This window comes from Trachypithecus francoisi, unplaced genomic scaffold, assembly GCF_009764315.1.
Source record: "Trachypithecus francoisi isolate TF-2019V2 unplaced genomic scaffold, Tfra_2.0 Lachesis_group13, whole genome shotgun sequence".
Classification (NCBI taxonomy): Eukaryota; Metazoa; Chordata; class Mammalia; order Primates; family Cercopithecidae; genus Trachypithecus; species Trachypithecus francoisi.
In genome coordinates, this window is record NW_022681458.1 from 120,702,947 (window position 1) to 120,729,380 (window position 26,434).

The window sequence follows — 26,434 nt, forward strand, 5'->3', positions numbered from 1 at the left end:
CCAGTCTTATTTTTATTTCCTGTCTGCCTTACCCTGCTTTATTTTTTCTCACTCCTTTCTTTTTTTTTTTTGAGGAGGAGTCTCGCTCTGTCGCCCAGGCTGGAGTGCAGTGGCCTGATCTCGGCTCACTGCAAGCTTCGCCTCCCGGGTTCCCGCCATTCTCCCGCCTCAGCCTCCGAGTAGCTGGAACTACAGGCGCCCGCCACCTCGCCCGGCTAGTTTTTTGTATTTTTAGTAGAGACGGGGTTTCACCGTGTTAGCCAGGAGGGGCTCGATCTCCTGACCTCGTGATCCACCCGCCTCGGCCTCCCAAAGTGCTGGGATTACAGGCTTGAGCCACCGCGCCCGGCCTTTTCCTCACTCCTTTCATCTTAGTATGTGTTTGTTTGTTATCTCTATACAGACAGTCCCTTAGGATGATTCTTAGGATTTTTCAACTTTATGATGGGTTTGTCAGAGTGCTAAGTGCATTTTTGACTTATGATGGGTTTCTCAAGACATAACCCTATTGGGTAAGTCAGTATCTGTGTTTTTCAACAGAATGTATGCTCCATTGAGGGAGAGCATTTATTTTGTTTCCTTCTGTATCCTCAGACACTCCATATATTGTATTTGATTGAATGAATGAATACCAAGCATGGCTTGGCACACCTGGTGTTGCAGAAATAGTCAAAATACTGTTCTTGGCTTCAAGAAATTTATACTCAAACTGTGGAGATAAACAGTTTTACAAACAACTGATAAAGTGCTAAATCCAGCAAGCAAGAAGAGTAGAAGTGGTTGAAGTTAAGAAATCTTGGCATTTGCATCAGATTTCCAGTGAAACAGAATCAGGAGCTTTGAATGAATAAATCATTACAGGCCCAGAGACCTATAGGAAAAGAAAATTCTAAAGTAGCTAAGTGCGAGGTATAGTCCAGGATGATAAATCAGGTTACAGTAACGAGTATATAATTTATGGGAAGGTGTAGTGATAATGATAGCTAATACTTGAGTGCTTCTGTGCCAGACATTGTTCTGGAGGTACAGCCCTAAGTATTTACTCTAGCAAAGCATCTTCATTTAATCCTTGTGAGGATCTGTAAGGTATTGAGGCTAGTGAAGAAACAAAGGCACAGAACAATGAGGCTGGGCTTCAAACTCAGACAGCTTAGACCTAGAACCCAGCCTTGGCTACTGCACTGCCTCCGTAACTCTGTAAAAGTCGTTGGGGTCCAGATTGTAGAGAGTAAAAAGGAATGTAATAATAATTCTATTTTAGGAGGCAGTGTGAAGAATGAATTCCAGTGGTGGAAGACTGGATTATATTATAAAAATATGCTGCCTCCATTCTATGTAATTGTTAATCAGGTCAGTTTTCATGTACTGTTATTAGAAGGTATCAGTGACACGCTGTTGAGTTTAAAACTTAAGTTGTTAAGTGTCTGAGGTTTGTTCCCATTTTTGTAAAAGCAACCAAATCATGTGTATATTAGGAACCTAGATGGGTAAATAGGCTTTCAGAAAATAGGGGTGAGGGCAACATTGCTTTTCTTAGCTATCCTTCACAACTATAACCATAAATTACTCCAAAGTATGGAAGAAGACAAGAAAAACTGCTTCAGTTTACACAGGTAAGTGTCCATGAAAAGTAAGGAAATGGGTAGAAGAAAGAATATCTGTATGTATTTATACATTCTTGAGAGATGGATATGAACTAAGACATTACCAAAGCCACAGATTAAAAATATTATGTGTAACTACATTAAAAAATTTTAAGTGTATAATTCAGTAGGTTTAGTTTATTCACAAAGGTGCACAACCATCTCCACTATTTAATTCCCAAACATTTTTATCCCCAAAAGAAACCTCTTTCCTGTTAGCAGTTATTCCTTCCTGCTAGCCCCTGGCAAATACTAATTTACTTTGTGTTTCTATAGATTTGCCCATTCTGGAAATTTCCTAAAAGTAGAATCATACAATGGGTGTTCTTTTATGTCTGACTTTCACTGAGTATAGTGTTTTCAAGGTGCATCTGTTTTAGCATGTATCAGTACTTGATTCCTTTTAATGGCTTAATAATATTCCCTTGTATGATGCCCAGTGTTTTATTTTATTCATTGTCAGTTGATAGATACTTGAGTTTCTGCTTTTTGTGAATAATGCTATGAACATTCATGTGTAGGTTTTTGTATGAATATGTGTTCTCAGTTGTCATGGTTATAGCCATAGGAGTGAAATTATTGGATCATATAGTAACTCTATTTTTGACATGTTGAGGAACTGCCAAATTGTTTTTCAGAGTGGCCACACCGTGTGGGTTCCAGTTTTCCCACATCTTCACCAACACCTACTATTACCTGTCTTTTTTATTATAGCCATCCTAGTTGTGAAGTAGTGTATTGTGAAGCTGGATGATGTTGGTATATTTTGATCTGCTTATTGACTTTTTGCTTATCTTCTTTAGAGAAGTATCTACAGACAGTATCCAACTTAATGGCTTGACTTAAGATTTTTCAACTTATGGTGTGAAACTGTTGTAATTTTGAAATAATGTTAAAATCTGAATTTTGATCTTTTCCTGGGCTGTAATATGTCATACATAAGATACTGAACACTTTGTTTAAAAATCGGCTTTGTGTTAGATGATTTTGTCGCACTGCAGGCTGATGTAAGTGTTCTGAGCACAGTTAATGTAGGCTCGGGTAAGCTCTAACGTTCTGTAGGTTTGCTGTGTTAAGTGCATCTTCCATTTACAACATTATCAGGATGTGACCCCATCGTCAGTTGAAGAGCACCTGTATTTTTTTGCCCACTTAAAAATTTTGGTTATTTGTCCTTTTATTATTGAGTTGTGAGAGTTCTTTATATATTTAAAATACAAGTCCATTATCAGATACATACTTTTGAAAACTTTTTTATTCTGTGCAGTATGGTCTGTTTTGGAGAATGTTCCATTTGTACTTGAGATGAGTGTATATTCTGTTAGTGGAGCATTCTGTATATGCCTGTTCAGTCTTTGGTTTATAATACTGTTCATCTTCTATTTATTTATTGATCAGAAGATAAACCTATCTAGTTTTTCTGCTCATAAAGTGAAAGAACTGTTGTTGTCTATCTCTAAACTTCTGATTTAGCTTTATGTATTTGAGGACTCTGGTTTTAGTTACATGTATGTTTATAATTGTAATATTTTCTTGATGATTTTCCTTTTGTCGTTATAAAATGTCCTTCTTTGCTTTAGCAAGAATTTTTATCTTATAGTTTCTTTTACTTGATAGGAGTGTAGCCACTTCATCCGTTTTTTCGTTAGTGTTTGGGCGGTATACTTTTTTCCTTTTTATTTCAGTCTTTTTGTGTGTTAGAATCTAAAGTGTATCCCTTGTAGACATCATACAGTTGGATCATGTTTTTTAATTCGTTTTGCCAATCTCTGTCTTTTAATTGGACAGTTTAACATTTACATTTAATATGATTACTGATAAGGAAGGACTTATGCCATTTCATTTGTTTGTGTATGTCATGTCTTTTTTTGTTTCTCACTTCCTCCATTACTGCCTTTTGTGTTAAGTAGCTATGTCTGGTGTACCATTTCCATTCTTTTTTCTTTTTTCTTTTTTTTTTTTTTTTTTGAGACGGAGTCTCGCTCTGTCGCCCCGGCTGGAGTGCAGTGGCCGGATCTTGGCTCACTGCAAGCTCCGCCTCCTGGGTTCACGCCATTCTCCTGCCTCAGCCTCCGAGTAGCTGGGACTACAGGCTCCCGCCACCTCGCCCAGCTAGTTTTTTTGTATTTTTTAGTAGAGACGAGGTTTCACCGTGTTAACCAGGATGGTCTCAATCTCCTGACCTCGTGATCCGCCCGTCTTGGTCTCCCAAAGTGCTGGGATTACAGGCTTGAGCCACCGCGCCCAGCCTCTTTTTTCTTTATCTTACTATTTTATTTATTTATTTTTTGAGATGGAGTCTCACTTTGTCACCCAGCCTGGAGTGCAGTGGCGCAATCTCGGCTCATTGCAACCTCTGCCTCCCGGGTTCAAGCGATTCTCCTGCCTCAGCCTTCTGAGTAGCTAAGATTACAGGTGCCTGCCACCGTGCCCGGCTAATTTTTTAAAAATTTTTAGTAGAGATGGGGTTTCACCACATTGGTCAGGCTGGTCTTGAACTCCTGACCTCGAATCCACCTGCCTCGGCCTCCCAAAGTGCTGGGATTACAGACAGGAGCCATCGCACCTGGCCCTCTCTTACTATATTAAAACATTGTTTTCTTAGTGGTTACCCTGGGGATTACAATTAACATTTTATGTTATGTTGTGATCTGATGTTATGTGATGTGTTATGTTATTTTTGAGACAAGAGTCTTGCACTGTCACCGAGGCTGGAGTGCAGTGGCATGATCTCGACTCACTGCAACCTCTGCCTCCCAGGTTCAAGCGATTCTCATACCTCATCCTCCTAAGTAGCTGGGATTATAAGAATGCACCACCACACTCAGCTAATTTTTTGTATTTTTAGTAGAGACAGAGTTTTGCCATGTTAGTCATGCTGGTCTTGAACTTCTGGCCTCGAGTGACCTGCCTGCCTCAGTCTCCCAAAGTGCTGGGATTAAAGGTATGAGCCATACTGCCCAGCCTACAATTAACATTTTAATTTAAAACAATCTAGTTTGGATTAATACCAATTTGATGTCAGTAGTACATGTAAACTTTGCTTCTATAGAGCTTTGTCTCCTACTTCGTGCTGTTTTTCTCATACAAAATATGTCTCTGTGCATTGTATGCCCATCAACATAGATTTAAAATTTAGAAGGAACATTTTTCCAGTATTCTCATCATTTCATCCAGCTTTCACAGTGATTCTGCAGTGTGCTTTCCTTTTCCTATATGCTTGAAGGAGGTAATTCAGTCTTCCGCACCAATCTGGTTCTTTCCCTCAAATTTAGGAAAATTAGGGAAAGCCTTATACTGGAAACTTAAAAATGAAGAAAACAATGTTTCTTGCCAAAAGAAGGACAATTTTCTTAAAAGTAATGATGAATGGTTTTTTGTTTTGTTTTGTTTTTTGAGGTAGGGTCTTGCTCTCTCTTGCAGTCTGGAGTGCAGTCGTTTGATGATGGCTCTCTGCAGCCTCAATCTCCTAGGCTTAAGTAATCTTCTCACTTCAGCCTCCCAAGTAGCTAGGACTATAGGCACATGCTACCACACTTGGCTAATTTATTTATTTTTTTATTTTTTGTAAGATACAGTCTCCTATGTTGCTCAGGCTAGTCTCAAACTCCTGAGCTCAAGTGATCCTCCCACCTCTGCTTCTCCAAGTGTTGGGATTATAGGCATGAGCCACTACGTCTGGCCTAAATGTAATAAGTCTTTATGTTACTACTGAAAAAAGAATGAATGTCAAAATAGACTAGTGTATTTGTGAAAACGTACCAACTGGGAATTTGTATAATATAATAAAAATCCAAAAAGATGTTTCCCTTTAAAGCTTCTACTAGAAAAGAATAAAAACATCTTGGATGTTACCCTTGAAAATATTTTTCATTTGCCCTTAATTTTAAAAATCTATCATGAAATAAATACATATATTATATAGAGAAAAGACTATAAAACATACAGTTCCAGTTTGAGTATCTGTCTTCAGGTTAAGAAATAGAAATTACCACTTCTTTAGAAGTTCTTCTGGTCTCTTAATCCAAATTCATGCTAACACTCTTAACTCCAAGTGAGTTCCCAGGGTTCATTGCCTTCCCCAATTCCTTATTCCTAGCTCCCTCCTTCCCTGCGAGAAACCTGGCTTCTATTTGGATAATATGTGCTAAACAGTTTCAGAATTGCTATACCCATGCCACTGTCAACAACAAATCTAAGTGACGTTTAGTATTTCTTCACAGTTCTCCTTTTTAGACTGAGAGTATATAGTTGAAGTATTGCACTTAAAATTTACTTGAATTAGTTCCCTTTCCCCCTCAGTGTGATTATGGTATTTATTTGGTTGTAGATGAATTTTAATTTTTCTAGATATTGCCTGACTCTCCTTCACTGAGGATTCTACATTCGACCAGCAGAGTATGAGAGTGCTTGTCCCTCTCATAGCCTCACCAACAAAGGATCAAGAAAGACTGGGATTTTTGCCAATCTGAAAAACAAGACATGGTATCTTAAGTGTTTTTTTTTCCTTACAGCTTTATTGAGGTACACTTGATGCAATAAAGTGCATCTGTTTAAAGTGTTTTGGATTTGGACACACACCCATGAAACCAACACCATAATCAAGATTCATGATGAATATGTTCGATGTAGTTTTCATTTAAATCCCTCTCAGTAGTATATTTGTATGTTTAAGAGCCATTTGCATTTTTTCCATAAATTGCTTGTTCTTATCTACAGTTCTCCTGCCCCCTCCCCATTTTTAAACAAGGCTGTCGGCCTTTTTCTTTATTTTTAAGAAGCATTTTTATGGATAATTGGGATATTAACTCTCTGTATTTAAGCTGCAAAAATATGTTTTCAGTTTTTCACTTTTTACTTTGCTTTTAGTACTTTTGCTATGCAAAAGTTCTGAAAGTTTTTATGTAAGTAGATCCATTTTTTTCTTTAATAGCTTCTGGAATTTAATAGAGTTTTCCTCACTGCTACAATTTAGAGGAATTCAGCTATCCTTGCCTCCAGCACTGTATGGGTTAATTTTCTTACATTTGAATCTCAGACCCATTTTGAATCTTAAGATAGGAGTAATGAAATCTAATTTTGTTATTTTCCAGATGGCTTTCCAATTATGTCAACCCCACTTTTCAAGAAATTCATCATGGTGCTGAGGCAACTGTGTGTCCACATAGAAAAGAATAAAATTGTACCCCCGTCTCAGACCTACATTTATTTATTTATTTATTTATTTATTTATTTATTTATTTATTCTTTAACTTTTATTTTAAGTTCAGGGGTACATGTGCAGGATGTGCAGCTTTGTTTATGTAAGTAAACGTGTGCCATGGTGTTTTGCTGCGCAGATCATCCCGTCACCTGGGTATGAAGCCCAGCATCCATTAGCTATTCTTCCTGATGCTTTCCCTCCCCGACGCCCCCGACAGGCCCCTGTGTGTGTTGTTCCCCCTCCCTTGTGTGCATGTGTTTGCATCATTCAACTCCCACTTATAAGTGAGAACATGTTTGCTTTTCTGTTCCTACATTAGTTTAATGGCTTCCAGTTCTATCCATGTCCCTGCAAAGGACATGATCTCATTCCTTTTTATGACTGCATGGTATTCCATGGTGTAAATGTACAACATTTTCTTTATCCAGTCTGTCATTTATGGGCATTTAGGTTGATTCCATGTCTTAGGTGCATAGTGCTGCGATGGACATATGTGTGCATGTATTTCTACAATGGAAAGATACTCTTTTGGGTATATGCCCAGTAATAGGATTGGTGGGTCAAATGGTATTTCTGCCTCTAGGTCTTTGAGGAATTGCCACACTGTCTTCCACAATGCCTGAACTAATTTATGTTACCACCAATGGTGTAAAACATTCCTTTTTCTCCCCAATCTCACCAGCATCTGTTGTTTTTTGACTTTATAATAATAGCCTTTCTCCCTGGTGTGAGATGGTATCTCATTGTGGTTTTGATTTGCATTTCTCTAATGATCAGTGATGTTGAGTGTTTTTTATGTTTGTTGGCCACATGTATGTCTTTTGAGGAGTGTCTATTCATGTCCTTTGCCCACTTTTTAATGTTTTTTTTTCTTATAAATTTGTTTAAGTTCCTTATAGTCTCTGGATATTACCTTTGTCAAATGGATAGAATGCAGAAATCTTCTCCCATTCTGTAAGTTGTCTGCTCATTCTGCTGACTGTTGTTGTTGTTGTACAGAAGCTCTCTAATTAGATCCCATTTGTCAATGTTTGCTTTTGTTGCAGTTGCTTTTGGCATTTTCATCATGAAGTCTTTGCCCATGCCTACGTCCTGAATGGTATTGCCTAGATTTTCTCCTAGGGTTTTTATAGTTTTGGGTTTTACATTTGAGTCTTTAATCCGTCTTGTGTTAATTTTTGTATATGGTATAAGGAAAGGGTACAGTTTCAGTTTTCTGCGTATAGCTAGCTAGTTATCCCAGCACCATTTATGAAATACAGAGTCTTTTTTTTTTTGAACACATGCCAAAGATTTATTTGGTTAATTAAGGCGAGAATCAGCAAGATGATGTAACCAATCCAAAGGAGAATTTAAAAACACACATAAAGATAGGTGATCAGAAAAACCTGCAATGAATTTACAAAGTGATGAAAACAAGTCAGCATCCACAATAGCTTAATCAAATACATGTCATTTGAGACAATTAATTTGCATTTCTGTGGGCAAAATCACTTGCATGGTTTTCAGCTCAATATAATTTACATAATAAATTATATTAAGCTCAAAGACAATAAAAAGCTGAGAAAACTCAAGAGTATGCTAGATGAGTATGCATTTTTTAATTTTAAAATCTTTCATAATTTTTCCTCTAGAGTGACTATTTGACCAGTTTAGAGTATAAATAAATAAGTTCCACTGTGTTTATTATAACCTCTCATCTTGGATTTTTGAGGAAGAGAAAAACTTCAGTTGTCTGAGGTGAATATGATAAAAATATGTGGCAGGGTGCCAGGCCCAATGGTTCACACCTGTAATCCCAGCACTTTGGGAGGCTGAGACGGGTGGATCACCTGAGGTCAGCAGTTCGAGACCAGCCTGGCCAACATGGTGAAACCCCATCTCTACTGAAAATGTAAATAAAATTAGCCAGGTGTGGTGGCACGTGCCTGTAGTCCCAGCTACATGGGAGGCTGAGGCAGGAAAATCACTTAGGAGGTGGAGGTTGCAGTGATCTGAGATCACACCACTGCACTCCAGCCTGGGTGACAGAGCGACACTCCATCTCAAAAAAAGAAAAAAAAAAAAGAAAAAAAATATGTGGGCAAGTAGAAGCAGTTACCAAAAGTTTTCTAAAATGGAACATACACCCTCGGATTGTTTAATTCTAATCACAATTGATGTGGACATAGACATGTAAACGAGTGCTTTAAAAAAAAAACTCTCATTAATAAAACTAGTATAAAGAAAGAAAGAAGGTGACCATCTAGGCTGTAACACCTGGAAACTCAAAAAATCCCCAAAAGGTCTTCGTATGGTATTGTTTGGGGTTAAAGATTAAAAAAATAAGGGGATCGAGGACTGTAAGTTTTGAAAAACTGCAAGTGGAGATGGGAAAAAAACTTCCAACTTTTTCTTCTTATTGCTCCTTCAATTAAAATTATTTTAGGCCAGGCGCGGTGGCTCACGCCTGCAATCCCAGCACCCTGGGAGGCCGAGGTGGGCGGCTCACCTGAAGTCAGGAGCTCGAGACCAGCCCGGCCAACATGACGAAACCCCGTCTCCACTAAAAATGCAAAAAATTAGCTGGAAGTGGTGGCTGGCACCTGCAATCCCAGCCACTTGGGAGGATGAGGCAGGAGAATCACCCAAACCTGGGAGGCAGAGGCCACAGTGAGCCAAGATTGTGCCACTGCACTCCAGCCTGGACAATAAGAGCAAAACTCCATCGAAAAGAAAACTCCATCTAAAACATCTGTCCAATTGAAATGGTAAAGCCATTGAAGGGCCTCTACTGTGGTCTGAAAGTTTGTGCTGCACCCTTTCCCTCCAAAATTTGCATGTATATATATATTTTTATTATACTTTAAGTTCTAGGGTACATGTGCACAACATGCAGGTGTGCCATGTTGGTTTGCTGCACCCATCAACTGTCATTTACATTAGGTATTTCTCCTAATGCTATCCCTCCCCCAGGCCCCCACTCCTCCAACAGGTCCCGGTGTGTGATGTTCCCTGCCTTGTGTCCAAGTGTTTTGATTGTTCAATTCCCATCTGTGAGTAAACATGCAGTGTTTGGTTTTCTGTCCTTGTGATAGTTTGCTGAGAATGATGGTTTCCAGCTTCATCCATGTCCCTGCAAAGGACACGAACTCATCCTTTTTTATGGTGGCATAGTATTCCATGGTGTATATGTGCCACCTTTTCTTAATCCAGTCTGTCATTGATGGACATTTGGGTTGGTTCCAAGTCTTTGCTATTGTGAATAGTGCTGCAATATACGTGTGCATGTATCTTTATGGTAGCATGATTTATAATCCTTTGGGTATATACCCAGTAATGAGATCTCTGGGTCAAATGGTGTTTCTAGTTCTAGATCCTTGAGGAATCACCACACTGTCTTCCACAATGGTTGAACTTATTTACACTCCCACCAACAGTGTAAAAGCGTTCCTATTTCTCCACATCCTCTCCAGCATCTGTTGTTTCCTGACTTTTTAATGATTGTTATTGTAACTGGCGTGAGATGGTATCTCGTTGTGGTTTTGATTTGCATTTCTCTGATGACCAGTGATGATGAGCATTTTTTCATGTGTCTGTTGGCTGCATATATGTCTTGTTTTGAGAAGTGTCTGTTCATATCCTTTGCCCACTTTTTGATGGCATTGTTTGCTTTTTTCTTGTAAGTTTGTTTGAGTTCTTTGTAGATTCTGGATATTAGCCCTTTGTCAGATGGGTAGATTGCAAAAATTTTCTCCAATTGTGTAGGTTGCCTGTTCACTCTGATGGTAGTGTCTTTTGCCATGCAGAAGCTCTTTTGTTTAATTAGGTCGTGTTTGTCTATTTTGGCTTTTGTTGCCATTGGTTTTGGTGTTTTAGACATGAAGTCCTTTCCCATGCCTATGTCCTGAATGGTATTGCCTAGCTTTTCTTCTAGAGTTTTTATGGTTTTAGGTCTAATATTTAAGTCTTTAATCCATCTTGAATTACTTTTTGTATAAGGTGTAAGAAGGGATCCAGTTTCAGCTTTCTACATATGGCTAGCCAGTTTTCCCAGCACCATTTATTAAATAGGGAATCCTTTCCTCATTTCTTGTTTTTGTCAGGTTTGTCAAAGATCAGATGTGTTTGTAGATGTGTGGTATTATTTCTGAGGCCTCTGTTCTGTTGCATTGGTCTATATATCTGTTTTGGAACCAGTACCATGCTGTTTTGGTTACTGTAGCCTTGTAGTATAGTTTGAAGTCAGGTAGCGTGATGCCTCCAGCTTTGTTCTTTTTGTTTAGGATTGTCTTGGCAATGTGGGCTCTTTTTTGGTTCCATTTGGACTTTAAAGTAGTTTTTTCTAATTCTGTGAAGAAAGTCATTGGTAGCTTGACAGGGATGGCACTGAATCTATAAATTACCTTGGGCAGTATGGCCATTTTCATGATATTGATTCTTCCTATCCATGAGCATGGCATGTTCTTCCATTTGTTTGTGTCCTCTTTTATTTCATTGAGCAGTGGTTTTTAGTTCTTGAAGGAGTCCTTCACATCCCTTTTAAGTTGGATTCCCAGGTATTTTATTCTCTTTGTAGCACTTGTGAATGGGAGTTCACTCATTTGGCTCTCTGTCTGTTATGCTTGTGATATTTGCATATTGATTTTGTATCCTGACACTTTGCTGAAGTTGTCTGTTGTTGGTGTACAGGAATGCTTGTGATATTTGCACATTGATTTTGTATCCTGAGACTTTGCTGAAGTTGCTTATCAGCTTAAGGAGATTTTGGGCTGAGACAATGGGGTTTTCTAAATATACAATCATGTCATCTGCAAACGGGGACAATTTGACTTCCTCTTTTCCTAATTGAATACCTTTATATCTTTCTCTTGCCAGAACTTCCAGCACTATGTTGAATAGGAGTGGTGAGAGAGGGCATCCCTTTCTTGTGCTGGTTTTCAAAGGGAATGCTTCCAGTTTTTACCCATTTACTATGATATTGGCTGTGGGTTTGTTATAAATACCTCTTACTATTTTGAGATACGTTTTATCAATACCTAGTTTATTGAGAGTTTTTAGCATGAAGGGCTGTTGAATTTTATCGAAGGCCTTTTCTGCATCAATTTCAGAGCCTGTTATTGGTCTATTCAGAGATTCAGCTTCTTCCTGTTATAGTCTTGGGAGGGTGTATGTGTCTAGGAATTTATCCGTTTCTTCTGGATTTTCTAGTTTATTTGTATAGAGGTGTTTATAGTATTCTCTGATGGTAATTTGTATTTCTGTAGGATCGGTGGCAATATCCCCTTTATCTTTTTTTTTTTTTTTTTTTTTTTGGAGACAGAGTCTCGCTCTGCCGCCTAGGCAATGGCCTAATCTCGGCTAACTGCAAGCTCTGCCTCCCGGGTTCACGCCATTCTCCTGGCTCAGCCTCCCAAGTAGCTGGGACTACAGGCACCCGCCAGCACGCCTGGCTAATTTTTTTATATTTTTAGTAGAGACGGGGTTTCACCGTGTTAGCCAGGATGGTCTTGATTTCCTGACTTTGTGATCCACCTGTCTTGGCCTCCCAAAGTGCTGGGATTACAGGCGTGAGCCCCTGTGCCTGGCCCCCTTTATCATTTTTTATTGCATCTGTTTGATTCTTCTCTCTTTTCTTCTTTATTAGTCTTGCTAGAGGTCTGTCAATTTTGTTGATCTTTTCTAAAAAAAGCTCCTGGATTCATTAATTTTTTAAGGGTTTTTTTTGTGTGTCTATCTCTTTCAGTTCTCCTCTGATCTCAGTTATTTCTTGCCTTCTGCTAGCTTTTGAATTTGTTTGCTCTTGCTTCTCTAGTTCTTTTAATTGTGATATTAGGGTGTCGATTTTAGATCTTTCCTGCCTTCTCTTGTGGGCATTTAGTGTTATAAATTTCCCTCTACACACTGCTTTAAATGTGTCCCAGAGATTCTGGTATGTTATGTCTTTGTTCTCATTGGTTTCAAAGAACATCTTTATTTCTGCCTTCATTTTGTTATTTACCCAGTAGTCTTCAGGAGCAGGTTGTTCAGTTTCCATATAGTTGTGCGGTTTTGAGTGAATGTCTTAATCCTGAGTTCTAATTTGATTGCACTGTGGTCTGAGAGACAGTTTGTTGTGATTTCTGTTCTTTTACATTTGCTGAGGTGTCCTTTACTTCCAATTAGGTGGTCAATTTTAGAGTAAGTGTGATGTGGTGCTAAGAAGAATATATGTTGTGTTGATTTGGGGTGGAGAGTTCTGTCCTTTCTCCATTTCTTGTTTTTGTCAGGTTTGTCAAAGATCAGATGGTTATAGGTGTGCTCTCTTATTCTTGATTTCTCTATTCTCTTCCATTGGTCTTATATGTCTGTTCTAGTACCAGTGCCATGCTGTTTTGGTTCTTGTAACCTTTACTGTAGTATACTGTAGCCTGTATTGTAGTATAGTTTGAGGTCGAGTAGCATGATGCCTCCAGCTTTGTTCTTTTTGCTTAGGATTGTCTTGGCTATTAGGCTCTTTTTTATTTCCATACATATTTTAAAGTATTCCTTTTCTAATTCTGTGAAAAATGTCAGTGGTAGTTTAATGAGAATAGCATTGGATCTATAAATTACTTTGGGCAATATGGCCATTTTATTGATACTGATTCTTCCCATTCATGAGCATGGAATGTTATTCCATTTGTTTGTGTCCTCTGATTTCTTTGAGCAGTGGTTTGCAGTTGTCCTTGCAGAGGTCCTTCACATCCCTTATTAGCTGTATTACTAGGTATTTTATTCTTTTTGTAGCAACTGTGAATAGGAGTTAAATTATGATTTGGCTCTCTGCTTACCTGTTGTTGTTGTTAGTGATTTTTGCACATTGATTTTATATCCCGAGAGTTTGCTGAAGTTGCTTATCAGCTTAAGAAGCTTTTGGGCTAAGATGATGGGGTTTTTAGATACAGGATCATGTCATCTGCAAACAAAGATAATTTGACTTCCTGTCTCCCTGTTTGAATACCCTTTATTTCTCTTGCATGATTTCCGTGGCCAGAACTTCCAATACTATGTTGAGTAGGAGTGGTGAGAGAGGGCATCCTTATCTTGTGCTGGGTTTTAAAGGGAATGCTTCCAGCTTTTGCCCATTCAGTGTGATACTGGCTGTGAGTCTGTCATATATGGCTCTTATTATTTTGAGATATGTTCCTTCAATACCTAGTTTATTGAGAGTTTTTAACAGGAAGGGATGTTGAAGTTTATTGAAGGCCTTTTCTGCATCTATTGAGATAATCGTGTGGTTTTTGCCTCTAGTTTCGTTTATGTGATGAATTGCATTTATTGTTTTGTGTATTTTGTACCTTGCATCCTGGGGATGAAGGTAACTTGATCGTGGTGGATAAACTTTTTGATGTGCTCCTGGATTCAGTTTGCCAGTATTTTATTGAGTTTTTTTTGGCATCAGTGCTCATCAAGGACATTGGCCTGAAGTTTTCTTTTTTTTGTTGTATCTGCCAGGTTCTGGTATCAAGATGATGCTTGCCTCATAGAATGAGTTAGGGAGGAGTCCCTCCTTTTCAATATTTTGGAATAGTTTCAGTAGAAATGGTACCAGCACTTCTTTGTACCTCTGGTAGAATTCTGCTGTGAATCTATCTGGTCCTGGGCTTTTGTTGCTGTTGTTGTTAGCAGGCTCTTTATTACTGCCTCAATTTCAGAACTTGTTATTGGTCTATTCAGGAATTCAATTTCTTCCTGGTTCATTCTTTGGAGGGTGTATATGTCCAGGAATGTATCTATTTCTTCTAGATTTTCTACTTTACTTGCATAGAGGTGTTTATAGTATTCTCTGATGGTTGTTTATATTTCTGTGGGGTCATTGGTGATATCTCCCTTATCATTTCTGTTTGTTTATTTGATTCTTCTCTCTTTTCTTCATTAGTCTAGTTAACAGTCTATCTATTTTGTTAATTTTTTCAAAAAACCACCTCCTAGACTCACTGATTTTTTTGAAGAATTTTTTGTGTGTGTGTCCCTCCTTCAGTTCAGTTCTGATCTTGGTTATTTCTTGTCTTCTACTAGCTTTGGGGTTTGTTTGCTCTTGGTTTCTAGTTCTTTTAATTGTGATGTTAGGTTGTTAATGAGATCTTTCTAGCTTTTTGATGTGGGTATTTAGTGCTATAAATTTCCCTCTTAACACTACTTTAGCTGTGTTCCAGAGATTCTGGTACGTTGCCTCTTTGTTCTCAATAGTTTCAAAAAACTTCTTGATTTCTGCCTTAATTTTATTTACCCATGAGTCATTTAGGAGCAGATTGTTCCATTTCCATGTAGTTGTGTGGTTTTGAGTGAATTTCTTAATTTTGAGTTGTAGTTTGATTGTGCTGTGGTCTGAGAGACTTACGATTTCAGCTCTTTTGCATTTGCTGAGAAGTGTTTTACTTCTGATTATGTAATCAGTTTTAGAGTAGGTGCTATGTGACAATGAGAAAAGTGTATATTCTTTTGCTTTTGGGTGGTTAATTATGTATTCATCTATCAGGTCTGCTTAATCCAGAGCTGAGTTCAGATACTGAATATCTTTGTTAATTTTCTCTCTCAGTGATCTGTCTAATATTATCATTGGGGTGTTAAACTCTCCTGCTATTATTGTGTGGGAGTCTGAGTCTCTTGGTAAGTTTCTAAGAACTTGCTTTATGAATCTGGTTGTTCCTATATTGGGTGCATATATATTTAGGATAGTTAGCTCTTTTTGATGAATTAAACCCTTTACTATTATGTAATGCCCTTCTTTGTCTTTTTTGATCTTTGTTGGTTTAAAGTCTTTTTTGTCAGAAAGTAGGATTGCAACCCCTGCTTTTTCCTATTTTCAATTTGCTTGGTAAATTTTGTTCCATCTTTTTATTATGAGCCTATGTATATCTTTGCACGTGAAATGGGTCTCTTGAAGACAGCATACCAGTGGGTCTTGGCTGTTTATCCAGCTTGACATTCTGTGTCTTTTAATTGGGGTGTTTAGCCCATTTACATTTAAGGTGAGTATTGTTATGTGTGAATTTGATCCTGTCATCAAAGGATCCTGTCATCAAAATAACTAGATGCTATCTGGTTATTTTGCAGACTTGTTTATGTGGTTGCCTCATAGTGTCATTGGCCTGTATGCTTCAGTGTGTTTTTGTAGTGACTGGTAGTTGTTTTTCCTTTCCATATTTAGTGTTTCCTTCAGAAGCTCTTTCAGCACAGGCCTGCAAGAATTCCCTCAGCATTTGCTTGTCTGAAAAGGATCTTATTTCTTCTTCACTTAAGAAGCTTAGTTTGGTTGGGTATGAAATTCTGGATTGGAAATTCTTTTTTTTAAGAATGTTGAATATTGGCCCCAGTCTTTTCTAGCTTTTAGGTTTTCTGTTGAGGAGTCTGCTGTTAGACTGATGAGCTTCCCTTTGTGGCTGACCTGGCCTTTCTCTCTGGCTACTCCTACCATTTTTTCTTTCATTTCAACCTTGGAGAATCTGATGATTATGTGTCTTGGGGTTGATCTTCTTGTGGAGCATCTTACTGGAGTTCTCTGCATTTCCCGAATTTGATTTTGGCCTGCCTCGCTAGGTTGGAGAAGTTCTTCTGGATATATCCTGATGTTTGTTTTCTAACTTGGTTCTGTTCTCCCTGTCTCTTTTCAGGTACCTCAATCGGTCATAGGTTTGGTCTCTTTACATAATCCCACATTTCTTGGAGGTTTTGTTCTTTCCTTTAACTTTTTTCCCCCTCTCTTCTTATCTACTGGTCTTATTTCAGAAAGGTAGTCTTCAAGTTCTGAGATTCTTTCGTCTGCTTGGTCTGTTCTGCTGTTGATACTTGTGACTGCATTGTGAAGTTATCGTATTGTGTTTTTCAGCTCCATTAGGTCAGTTATGTTCCTCTCTAGACTGACTGTTCTGGCTATCAACTCCTATACCATTTTCTCATGATTCTTAGGTTTTTTGCATTGAATTAGAACATGCCCCTTTAGCTCACCAAAGTTCATTATTACTGACCTTCTGAAGTCTACTTCTGTCAATTCAGCCACCTCAGCCTTTGCCCTGTTCTGTGACCTTGCAGGGGAGGTGATGTGGTCATTTGGAGGAGAAGACGCACTCTGGCTTTTTGAGTTTTCAGCATTTTTGCATTTATTCTTTCTTATCTCTGTGGGTTTATTTACCTTCAGTCTTTGAGATTGCTGACCTTTGAATGGAATTTTTGTGGGATCTTTTTGGTCGATGTTGTTGTTGTTGTTTTCTGTTTGTTTTTCTTTCAGCAGTCAGACCACTCTTCCATAGGGCTGATACAGGGGGTCTGCTGCAGTCTCTGGTTGCCTTGGTTTTTCTCATAGCTGGAAATATCACCAGTGAAGGCTATGAAACAGCAAAGATGGCAGTCTGCTCCTTCCTCTGGAAGCTCTTTCCAGGAGGGCACTGACCTGTTAATGGCCCAAATGTTCCTGTAGGAGGTGTCTGAACGCCCCTGTTGGGAGGTCTCACCCAGTCAGGAGGAATGAGATCTGGGATCTGGGACATGCTTAAGGAAGCAGTCTGGCTGCTTTTTGGTACAGCAGGTGTGCTGCATTGCGGGGGACCCTTCCTCCTCTGCACCTTTTGGACTCCCAAAGCTGGCAGGCTGGAATGGCTGAGTTGACTGAACCACAGAGATGGCTCCTTCCAGGAGCTCCATCTTAGGGAGAGATCAGAGCTCTGTCTGTATAACCCTGGCTGGAGTGACTGAAGCCCCTCTAGGGAGGTCCTGCCCAGGGAGGAGGAATGGATCAGGGTCTTGCTTGCAGAAGCAATCTGGCCACAATGTAGCAAAGCAGCTGTGCTGCACTGGGGACCCTTCCTCATCTGGACCATTTGGACTCTGGAAAGCTGACAGGCTGGAACAGCTGAGTCAGTCAAACCACCGAGATGGTGGCTGCCCCTCCCCCTGGGAGCTCCATCCCAGGGAGATATTAGAGTTCTGCCCATATAACCCTGGCTAGAGTGGCTGAAGCCACCCCACAGGGTGGCCCTGCCCAGTGAGGAGGAATGTATCAGGGTTCCACTTAAAGAAGCAGTCAGACCTAACTTTAATAGTGACAAAAGTTTTAGAGGAATGTTCTTTTAGAAAGGTCACTAAAAACACATGTGACAAAAGAAAAATTGATAAGTTTAGAGTTCATCAAATATTAAGACTGTTGTATTTCAGAGGATACGTATCCATCAAGAAAATGAAGAGACAACCCATGGATTGGGAGGGAATTATTAGCAACTTTTCTTGTTCTGTACAGAGATTTGTCTTTTTTCTAAGCATTCCCTACTGTTTGATTAGATTTAGATTAATTCAGTCCTTCTAATTAATGGCCACTTGTTAATGTGTTTCACTGCCTTCGGAAGATTTTTAAAAATCTCTTCTGCTCTTTTTTGTCCTCATACTGTCACACTAGAGTAGTTTTATGAGAAAGAATAAAACTTGTGTGTTTGTTATTCAATGTTTAATCCCTCGTGAATGTCTCCTCTCTTGGTAATTATAATCATGATCATGATTATAATGGATAGTCATTATCCCCTCTAATATTGCTTCTCTTTTGTCATTTCTGTTTTTCCTTTTAGAATTTCTATTAAATGTATGTTGCAGCTTTCAATTCATGTCAGTTTCTGTATTTCTTACCTTTCACGTTTACTATGCCTTTTTTGTTTTTGTTTTTTTGAAACGAAATCTTGCTCTGTGGCCTGGGCAGGAGTGCAGTGTCATGATCCCGGCTCACTGCAACCTCCATGTCACAGGTTCAAGCAGTTCTCCTGCCTCAGCCTCTTGAGTAGCTGGGATTACAGGCGTGCACCACCACACCCAGCTAATTTTTGTATTTTTAATGGAGACGGGGTTTCACCATGTTGGCCAGGCTAGTCTCAAACTCCTGACCTCAGGTGATCCACCTGCTGGGATTACAGGTGTGAGCCACCACACCCGGCCCATGTTTACTGTGTCTTTATCTCTGTTACCTTCTTAGTGATTTCCCTAATTTTTGTTAGTATCTTTTAATTCAGTTATGTTTGGTCTAGCTTGCTGTGTTTCTTTTTTTCAGTGTTTAATTTGATGACACCTCTCAGAATCTGCTGTTGTTTCACAGCCTCCTTTCCTGTTTTATTCTATCCCTCCTTTATATCTTTCAGCACATTTAATATACTTTAGATTTCTTTTTAGACTGTGTTATATCCTTTCTACTTCCTTAGCTGTAAATACCCGTTTCTTGGGTTTGTTGGTTGTCTTAGCATCAGATATATGTGCTTTGTAATTTTTTGTTTGTGAGTTCAGATTGTCTTGTGTTAAGCAGATTTGTTTGTTTTCTTTCCTTCTTGCCATGCTGTTTCTGCCCTGTTAGTTTTGAAATTTCCTCAACCTTACTTTTTGAAATCCTCAGCTCTGAAGGTTTTATAGTAGGATCTTTCAGAGAAATTACCTTCAGTCCTTGAGCCCAAGATATGGTAGTCTGATTGTTGGTTGCACAGATATTTCTAATTCTTTCCTTCATTGCAGACAAAGGTTTTTTTTTTGTTTTGTTTTATTTGAAACTTTAAAACTCTAAACTTGTAAATAGAACTTTTTCAGCCTCTGTTCCTGTCTAGAAAACCTAGTCCCCTGGTTTCAAGTAGTGCATCTGACTGTTGTTCACTGCCTCCTCACATGAGGTGTTTTGGGTTTCATGTTCCCCAGTGTTGGAATTTTGACCCTGGTTTCTGTTTTCACTCTCAGCCCTTCACGTGCCCCCTTGCTTGAGCCACACTTAATTACTAGGAGTTCATCACTTGCTTTTAGAAAGGGCTGAATATCCCACTTGACTTGTCTCTTAATTACTGTATTGATCCGTATAAAGTCAACTTTCCCCATTTCTAGCTCATCATTTATAGATATAAGAACCATCTTACTTGTAATCATTGAAACATACTTTAAATTACAAAAAGTCCACTTCTAATTTAACAATTTCCCCTTTACCCATTCTCAAAATGTACAGTGGTGCAGTGGTGAATGGGGATGGGGAGTGTTTGTCTCTCTCTCTCTTTTTTTTTTGTTCTTTTCTTTTTGATACAGGGTCTCACTCCTGTTGCCCAAGCTAGAGTGTAGTGGCACAATCTCGGCTCACTGCAGCCTCCACCTCCCGAGCTCAGGTGATTCTCCCATCTCAGCCTCCTGAGTAGCTGGGACTACAGGCATATGCCACCATGCCCAGCTAATTTTGTTTTCAGTAGAGATGGCATTTTGCCATATTGCCTAGGCTGGTCTCAAACTCCTGGACTCAACCAGTCCTCCCACCTTGGCCTTCCAAAGTGCCTGGATTACAGGCATGAACCACTGTGCCTGGCCTGTTTGTTCTTTTAGTCTTTACTTTCTCCCCTTTTTCTTGTGGTGCTCACATTGAGGGATGAAGAAGAAAGAAGATGAAAGGGGGTGAAGACTTACTTGGTTGGTTCTTTGGTAATCCAGCGATGGCATATGTGCAAATGCTTGCTCTTTCGTGCTTCTCATTAGTGTGTTTTCTCAGAGGCCATCATAGAACCAGTCACTTCCCCAACATAGGCAATATACTTCATATTTCACCTCTTCTGACACCCTTCTTCACTCCCCTCATTTCTGGCTCAGCTCCTGCCCACAAGTATCCTTTTACTATTTAGATCATCTGACCTTGGTACCTTTTGGAGTTTCATTGATTGAGCTTAAAGTTGGACTTAACACTTGGCTCAGGGGAAGTACCTGCATTCTTTTATTTCTCTCAACTTTTTATTTTAGAAAACTTCAGACCTGCAGAAAAGTTGAATGAATGGTGGGTGAATAACCATATGCCCTTCCTGTAGATTCACCAACTTAATATTTTACCATATTTGCTCGCATTTGTTTCATTTTCTTGGCTGGCTAATGAGAATCCTAATGCAGGCATGACATTACTTCATTCCTATGTACTTTTGCATGAATCTCCAAAAATCAAAGATATGTTTATGTTATACTCTGAAAATTTAACATTGGTATAATACTGTTACCTAATATACAGTACCTATTAAGATTTTCCCAAACGTTTCAATACCTTTTATAGCTGTTTTTCCTCCTGACCCAGCATATAATAAAGATTTCAGTTCATTTTTCATGTTTCTTTAATAATGAGCAGTTCCGCCAGCCTTTTTTTTTTTTTTTAACTTTCACAACATTTGACTTTTTTTAAAGGAGTCTACACCAGTTCTTTTGTAGAATGCCTCTCAACTTAGATTTGTGTGATTATTTTTTCATGACGAGATTGAGGTTAAACCTTTTTACTAATGTTTTGTTAAGGTGATATTCACCAGAGTTCTCTGTGAAAGTACTTTTTCCTGTATAATCTGTGGAGTGTCATTTTAAGACTGAATGGATTTCTTACTCCCTAACAGTCTTTTTTACCCTGTAGTTTTAGCAGTCATTGATAATTTTTGCCTGTATCCATTATTAACTTGATATTTGTAATATGGTGATGTTCTAATTCTGTCATTTCTTCTATAGATAGAAGTTGGTTTTCTTCTGTAAAGAGCAACTTTCCTCTTTTCTCCCACCTTCAAAAGAAATAATTTGTTGTCAGCATAGACTCATGGATTTTTTCATTGTGTTATTATCTATTTCTGTAATTACTCATTTTGATGTGCAATTTGTTCCAAACTCATCCTCTAGGGAGTCTATACATTCTTGCCCTGCCAAACAGTGGAAATGCAGCTTGTCCAGCTGCCGGCCTTTTCCCTCCTTTGGTAAAGTTGGCTCCAGTCAACTTACTGAGTTTGGACCTCTCATTGCTAAGGGAGGCACTTAACTCATGGGAAATATATTTACATGTGCTCCCAAATGTGCAGATTCATATGTTGAATTTTCCTAAGAACACTCCTCTGCCACACACACCTGACATACGCCTGGCAGTTTCTGCGGCTCAGTAATCTCCCACCACAGAGTAAGATGCCTTTCTCCTCTTTCACAAGTTCTTTTAGAGCTTCCATTTACCTGATGTGATTTTACAATGCCCCATTCTCCTGGGGAAGGAAGGAGAAAAGTCACAGTTCCTTTTAGTCCTTTGAGTTCCCTCACAGAATGTCTTTTTGGGATTTTTTTGTCTTTTCTTTTATGGCCTGATGTGCTCTAAGGCTCTCTTTTAGTCCTGTGCAGATCTTTAGAATATAAGATGTATTGGTTTGCTGGGCCTACTGTTACAAGATACCACAAACTGAACTCTGCCTCAGGAAGATGCTAGAAGTCCAAGAGCAAGGCGTTGCTAGGGTTGCTTCCTTTGAGGACTCTGAGAAAGACTCTAGTCTGTGCCTCTGTCCTCGCTTCTGGTGGTTTGCTGGCTGTCTTTGGTGTTTCTTGGTTTGTAGATGCATCACCCTGATCTCTGCCTTCGTCTTCACGTGGCATTCTCCCTGTGTGTATCTGTGTTCAAATGTCCCCATTTTATAAGGATATCAGTCATAGCTGCCTACCCTACTGTAGTATCATCTCATGCTAACTTAACTTAATATAGTAATATATATGCTATATTAACTTATACTAATATATATACAGAGAATTCCTCGTATGCTTTGGATAACTAGCCCCTTATCAGATACATGATTTGCAAAAATCTCCCCCCAATTTGTGGCATTTCATTTTCATAATGGTTCTTTGACACTGAAACATTTTTAGTTGTGATGAAGTTCATCTTATTTTTCTTTTATGGATACTTTTAGTGTCATATCTAAGAATACCCCACCCAAAGTCCAAAGATTTTTTTCTTCTCTATTTTGTTCTAAAGTTTTACAGTTTTTACTCTTAACACTTAGGTCACTTATCCATTTTGATTTAATTTTTGTGTACAGTGTGAGGTAGGGCCCAAATTAATGTTTGCATATGGATATCTGGTTGTTCTAGTAGCATTTGTTAAAAAGTCTGTCTTTTCCCGATTCATGTTGTCAAAAAGGCTTATATTGTCACAAGTTTCTTATATTTCATAATATAGACTCTCAATTTTGTTGATTTACATGCCTGTCTTTGTGCCAGTATCAGCCTGTCTTGATTACTGTGGCTTTGTAGTAAGTTTTCAAATTCAGTAGTGTACATTCATTTTTGAAATTGTTTTGGCTATTCTAGCTGCTTTGGCTTTCATAAATCCTTGGATTGGCTGGTCAATTCTACAAAAAAAAAGTCCTGCTGGGATTTTGGTAGTGAATACATTGAATTTACACATCAGTTTGGGGAGAAGCCATCTTGAATATTAAGTGTTCCAATCTGTGAACATTAAAAGTCTTTATTTAGATCTCCTTTATAAATGATTTTCAGTGTACAAGTCATACATACCCTTTATTAAATTTATTCCTAAGTTTCTATCCCTTTTGATGTTACTGTGAATGAAATTGTCTTCATAACTTCAGTTTCCTGTTACTTACTGTTCATGTATAGATATACAATTGGTTTTTCTTACATTGATCTTGTATTCTGCAACTTTGTGGAACTTATCTATTTAGGTTATTTATTTAACCTTACTTATTTAGGTTATTTTTCTCCCTTAGGTTTTCAGGTGGGAGGGCAAACCAGTCCCTATCACTCTATTTTGGCTGGGAGAAGACGTCTACTCAAAGGGTTGTGAGAGATGAATAAAACCAGTTGAGACAAAAACTTTTCCATGAATCTTTTTTCAACAAAGACCTTGTTAGTATAGTCCCTCAGTATCCATGGAGGATAGATTCCAGGACCTCCCTGAGATACCAAAATCCACAGACGCCCAAGTGCCTTATATGAAATGGTGTTGTGTTTGCATGTAACATACATGCATCTTCCCATAAACTTTAAATCATCTCTAGATTACGTAGAAAACCTAATACAATATAAATGCTATGTAAATAAACTGTATTGTTTTTATATTTTTAAAATTTTCATTTTTATTTTTGATTCATGGTTGCTTGAATTCACAGATGTGGAAGTTGCAGATACAGAGGGTGAGCAGTGTTTTAATTTTTTCATGTTAAATATCTTGGTCTAAGTGAATTTTCTATTTCCATTGCAGCCTTCCTCTGAATATTGATTTGCTGAATAGCCCAGACTTATTGGAAACAACGACTGGTGATGTAATTGGGGCATCTGACACTATGGAAACATCCCAAGCACCGAATGGCATTAATGTAGCCACCAGGCTTCCTGGATTAGGGGAACCTGAAATTGAATATGAGAGTAAGTAAATGTTCCATAATACATCAGTCATACCTTTTTATCTTCCTTTGATATAAGATATTTAAATTAGCTTCTCTAATAATATTTTTTATGCTAGTTGAACTTTTAAATTTAATTCAGAAGAGTTATGCCCTCTTGCCTGTTTGACTAAAGGGAACACTGAAATATTTAAGATAACATAATTGAGGTCATCAAACCTGTGTGTCATTTATAAGACATTAAACATTTAAGAGTCTTCATTTGCTTTTTTCTAGAATGGAAACATTTTCTAGGGCATAGGATTGAATGAATGTTTGAACATCCCATTAGCTCTTAGAAAGTATTTTGTTATTAATGAGGATTATTATTGCCTAGGCCCACAAAAAGAAATAACACAGAAAGAATGGTGCTTTAAAACACACACACACACACACACACACACACACACACACACACACACATTTTTGAAGGTTAAAAGGAGACAGTAAATCTCTCATTGAAAATGTGTATGTATTTGTGAGTTTAGTTTTATATGAAAGCATAACTTGTTTATAAACAGCAGTTTCCTGTTGAATCTCACTGTAATGCATGTTCATTTTAAAGCAGCTTGTATTTATTTGACTCTTGACAATTTGATTTCTATTGGAGGCTAAAATTAGCCACCAGCATTAAACAACTCAGAAAATTGCCCTAGGTATGCTGCTGTCTCTGAGACTATAGAATACAGCAATAGCATTTAGTAATTTAGCAATAAATGTTAGTGAAAAGTCACACAGTGCTTCTGGTTAATAGAACATGTTGAAGTATTACTAAGTGGTGCTAAAAATTTGTTTATTTCCTAAGAAATCACTACAAACAAATATTCTGGTACATCATGGTTTTTTATTGACATTTAACATGTTTAAATTTTGCTTGTTAGTCTCAGGTCAGAGAAATAATAATTTAACTTATTACATTGGTAATTTCAAAGTAATTTGATTTTTTAAGGTAGTAGTCTTTTATTAGATTAAGAAAATATCCCCCATTACTATTTCTCATGTACTTTCTCTGTAGTAACTTATTTTGAATAGTCCAGTTTTGACAGCCTTTCCCTGGACTCCACTTCTTGTTAGCAATGCTTGCTCTTATTCTCACTTATATGTGGGAGCTACACAGGGACATAAAGATGGGAACAGTAGACACTGGGGATTCCTAAAGGAGGGATGGAGTGGGAAAGGGCTGAAAAACTTCCTATTGGGTGCTGTGTTCACTGTCTGGGAGATGAGATCAGTAGAAGCCCAAACCATGGCACCACGTAATATACCCTTGTAACAAACCTGTACATGTACTCCCTGAATCTAAAATTAAAATTAGGCTGGGTGTGGTGGCCCGCGCCTGCAGTCCCAGCTACTCGGGAGGCTGAGGCATGAGAATCGCTTGAACCTGGGAGGCAGAGGTTGCAGTGAGCTGAGATTATGCCACTGAGCTCCAGCCTGGACCACAGAACAAGACTCTGTCTCAAAAGAAAAAAGAAAAAAAAAGAAAAAAAAAAAGAAAAAATTAAGTTAAATTAAAATTAAAAAAATAAATTTGCTTTTTGTTTCTAGAAAGAATTGAGACATGGCATAGCAAACCCAGCAGGATTTAGATTCAGCCAGAACCATGACTATCTTAAGGCAGAGTATTTCCAGGGTTAAAAATAAAAATAGTCTCCTTTAAAGAGATGGCAGTATTGATTTTATTTACATTCCATTTGATATCCATTACACGAATTCACAAAGTTTAATTTTTCCAGTGCTGTAATAGTGTTGTATTAGTATCACTTATTGAGTACATACTTTTTGCAAAATATGTTAGCTTAGAATTTACATGGTAAAATGAACTAGGGGTGCTTAGAAAAGATCAAATGAAATATAACACTCCAAATATTTGGAAATCTGATATATCAAAGAATTAGTTTTATGGCACTTTATTGGTGAACCTTGGATGAGCAATTTGCAAGTATGGGGAAGCAGATTGTACATCAGTAAGGGGAAGTTTTTAAACTGTTTATGCTGTATAATAGAAATAGGTTCCTGGCCAAGCGCAGTGGCTCGCGCCTGTAATCCCAGCACTTTGGGAGGCCGAGGCAGGTGGATCATCTGAGGTCAGGAGTTCGAGACCAGCCTGGCCAACATGGCGAAATCCAGTCTTTACTAAAAGTACAAAAATTAGCCAGGCATGGTGGCGGGCGCCTGTAATCCCAGCCACTTAGGAGGCAGGAGAATCACTTGAACCCTCTCGAGAGGCGGAGATTGCAGTGAGCCGAGATCGCACCACTGCATTCCAGCCTGGGCAAGAGTGAGACGCCATCTCAAAAAAATAAAAAATAAAAAAATAAAAAAGGTTCCTAAGAGTTAGTGAGCACCACATTACAGAAAGTATTAAAGCAGAGCTTGAATGTTGTCGAGGTTGTGGCGGAGGAAATTCTTGCATAGTG

At 38.4% G+C, this 26,434-nt stretch overlaps 1 protein-coding gene and 1 long non-coding RNA gene across 5 annotated transcripts in view; one reads left to right on the plus strand and one right to left on the minus strand.

The window, feature by feature from the left end:
* The window catches only part of EPB41L5 (erythrocyte membrane protein band 4.1 like 5), a 179,183-nt gene that overhangs the window by 91,785 nt on the left and 60,964 nt on the right, over positions 1-26,434 (plus strand). For all 4 annotated transcript variants that reach the window (XM_033231775.1, XM_033231772.1, XM_033231774.1 and 1 more), the window contains exon 17: positions 23,834-23,997. In XM_033231775.1, coding sequence (XP_033087666.1) covers positions 23,834-23,997 — 164 coding nt within the window. The remainder of the gene's footprint in view (positions 1-23,833; positions 23,998-26,434) is intronic.
* Positions 23,833-26,434, minus strand: part of LOC117095131 — a 55,347-nt gene continuing 52,745 nt past the window's right edge. Inside the window, exon 4 of the long non-coding RNA XR_004441828.1 lies at positions 23,833-23,979. This is a non-coding gene — a long non-coding RNA (uncharacterized LOC117095131). The remainder of the gene's footprint in view (positions 23,980-26,434) is intronic.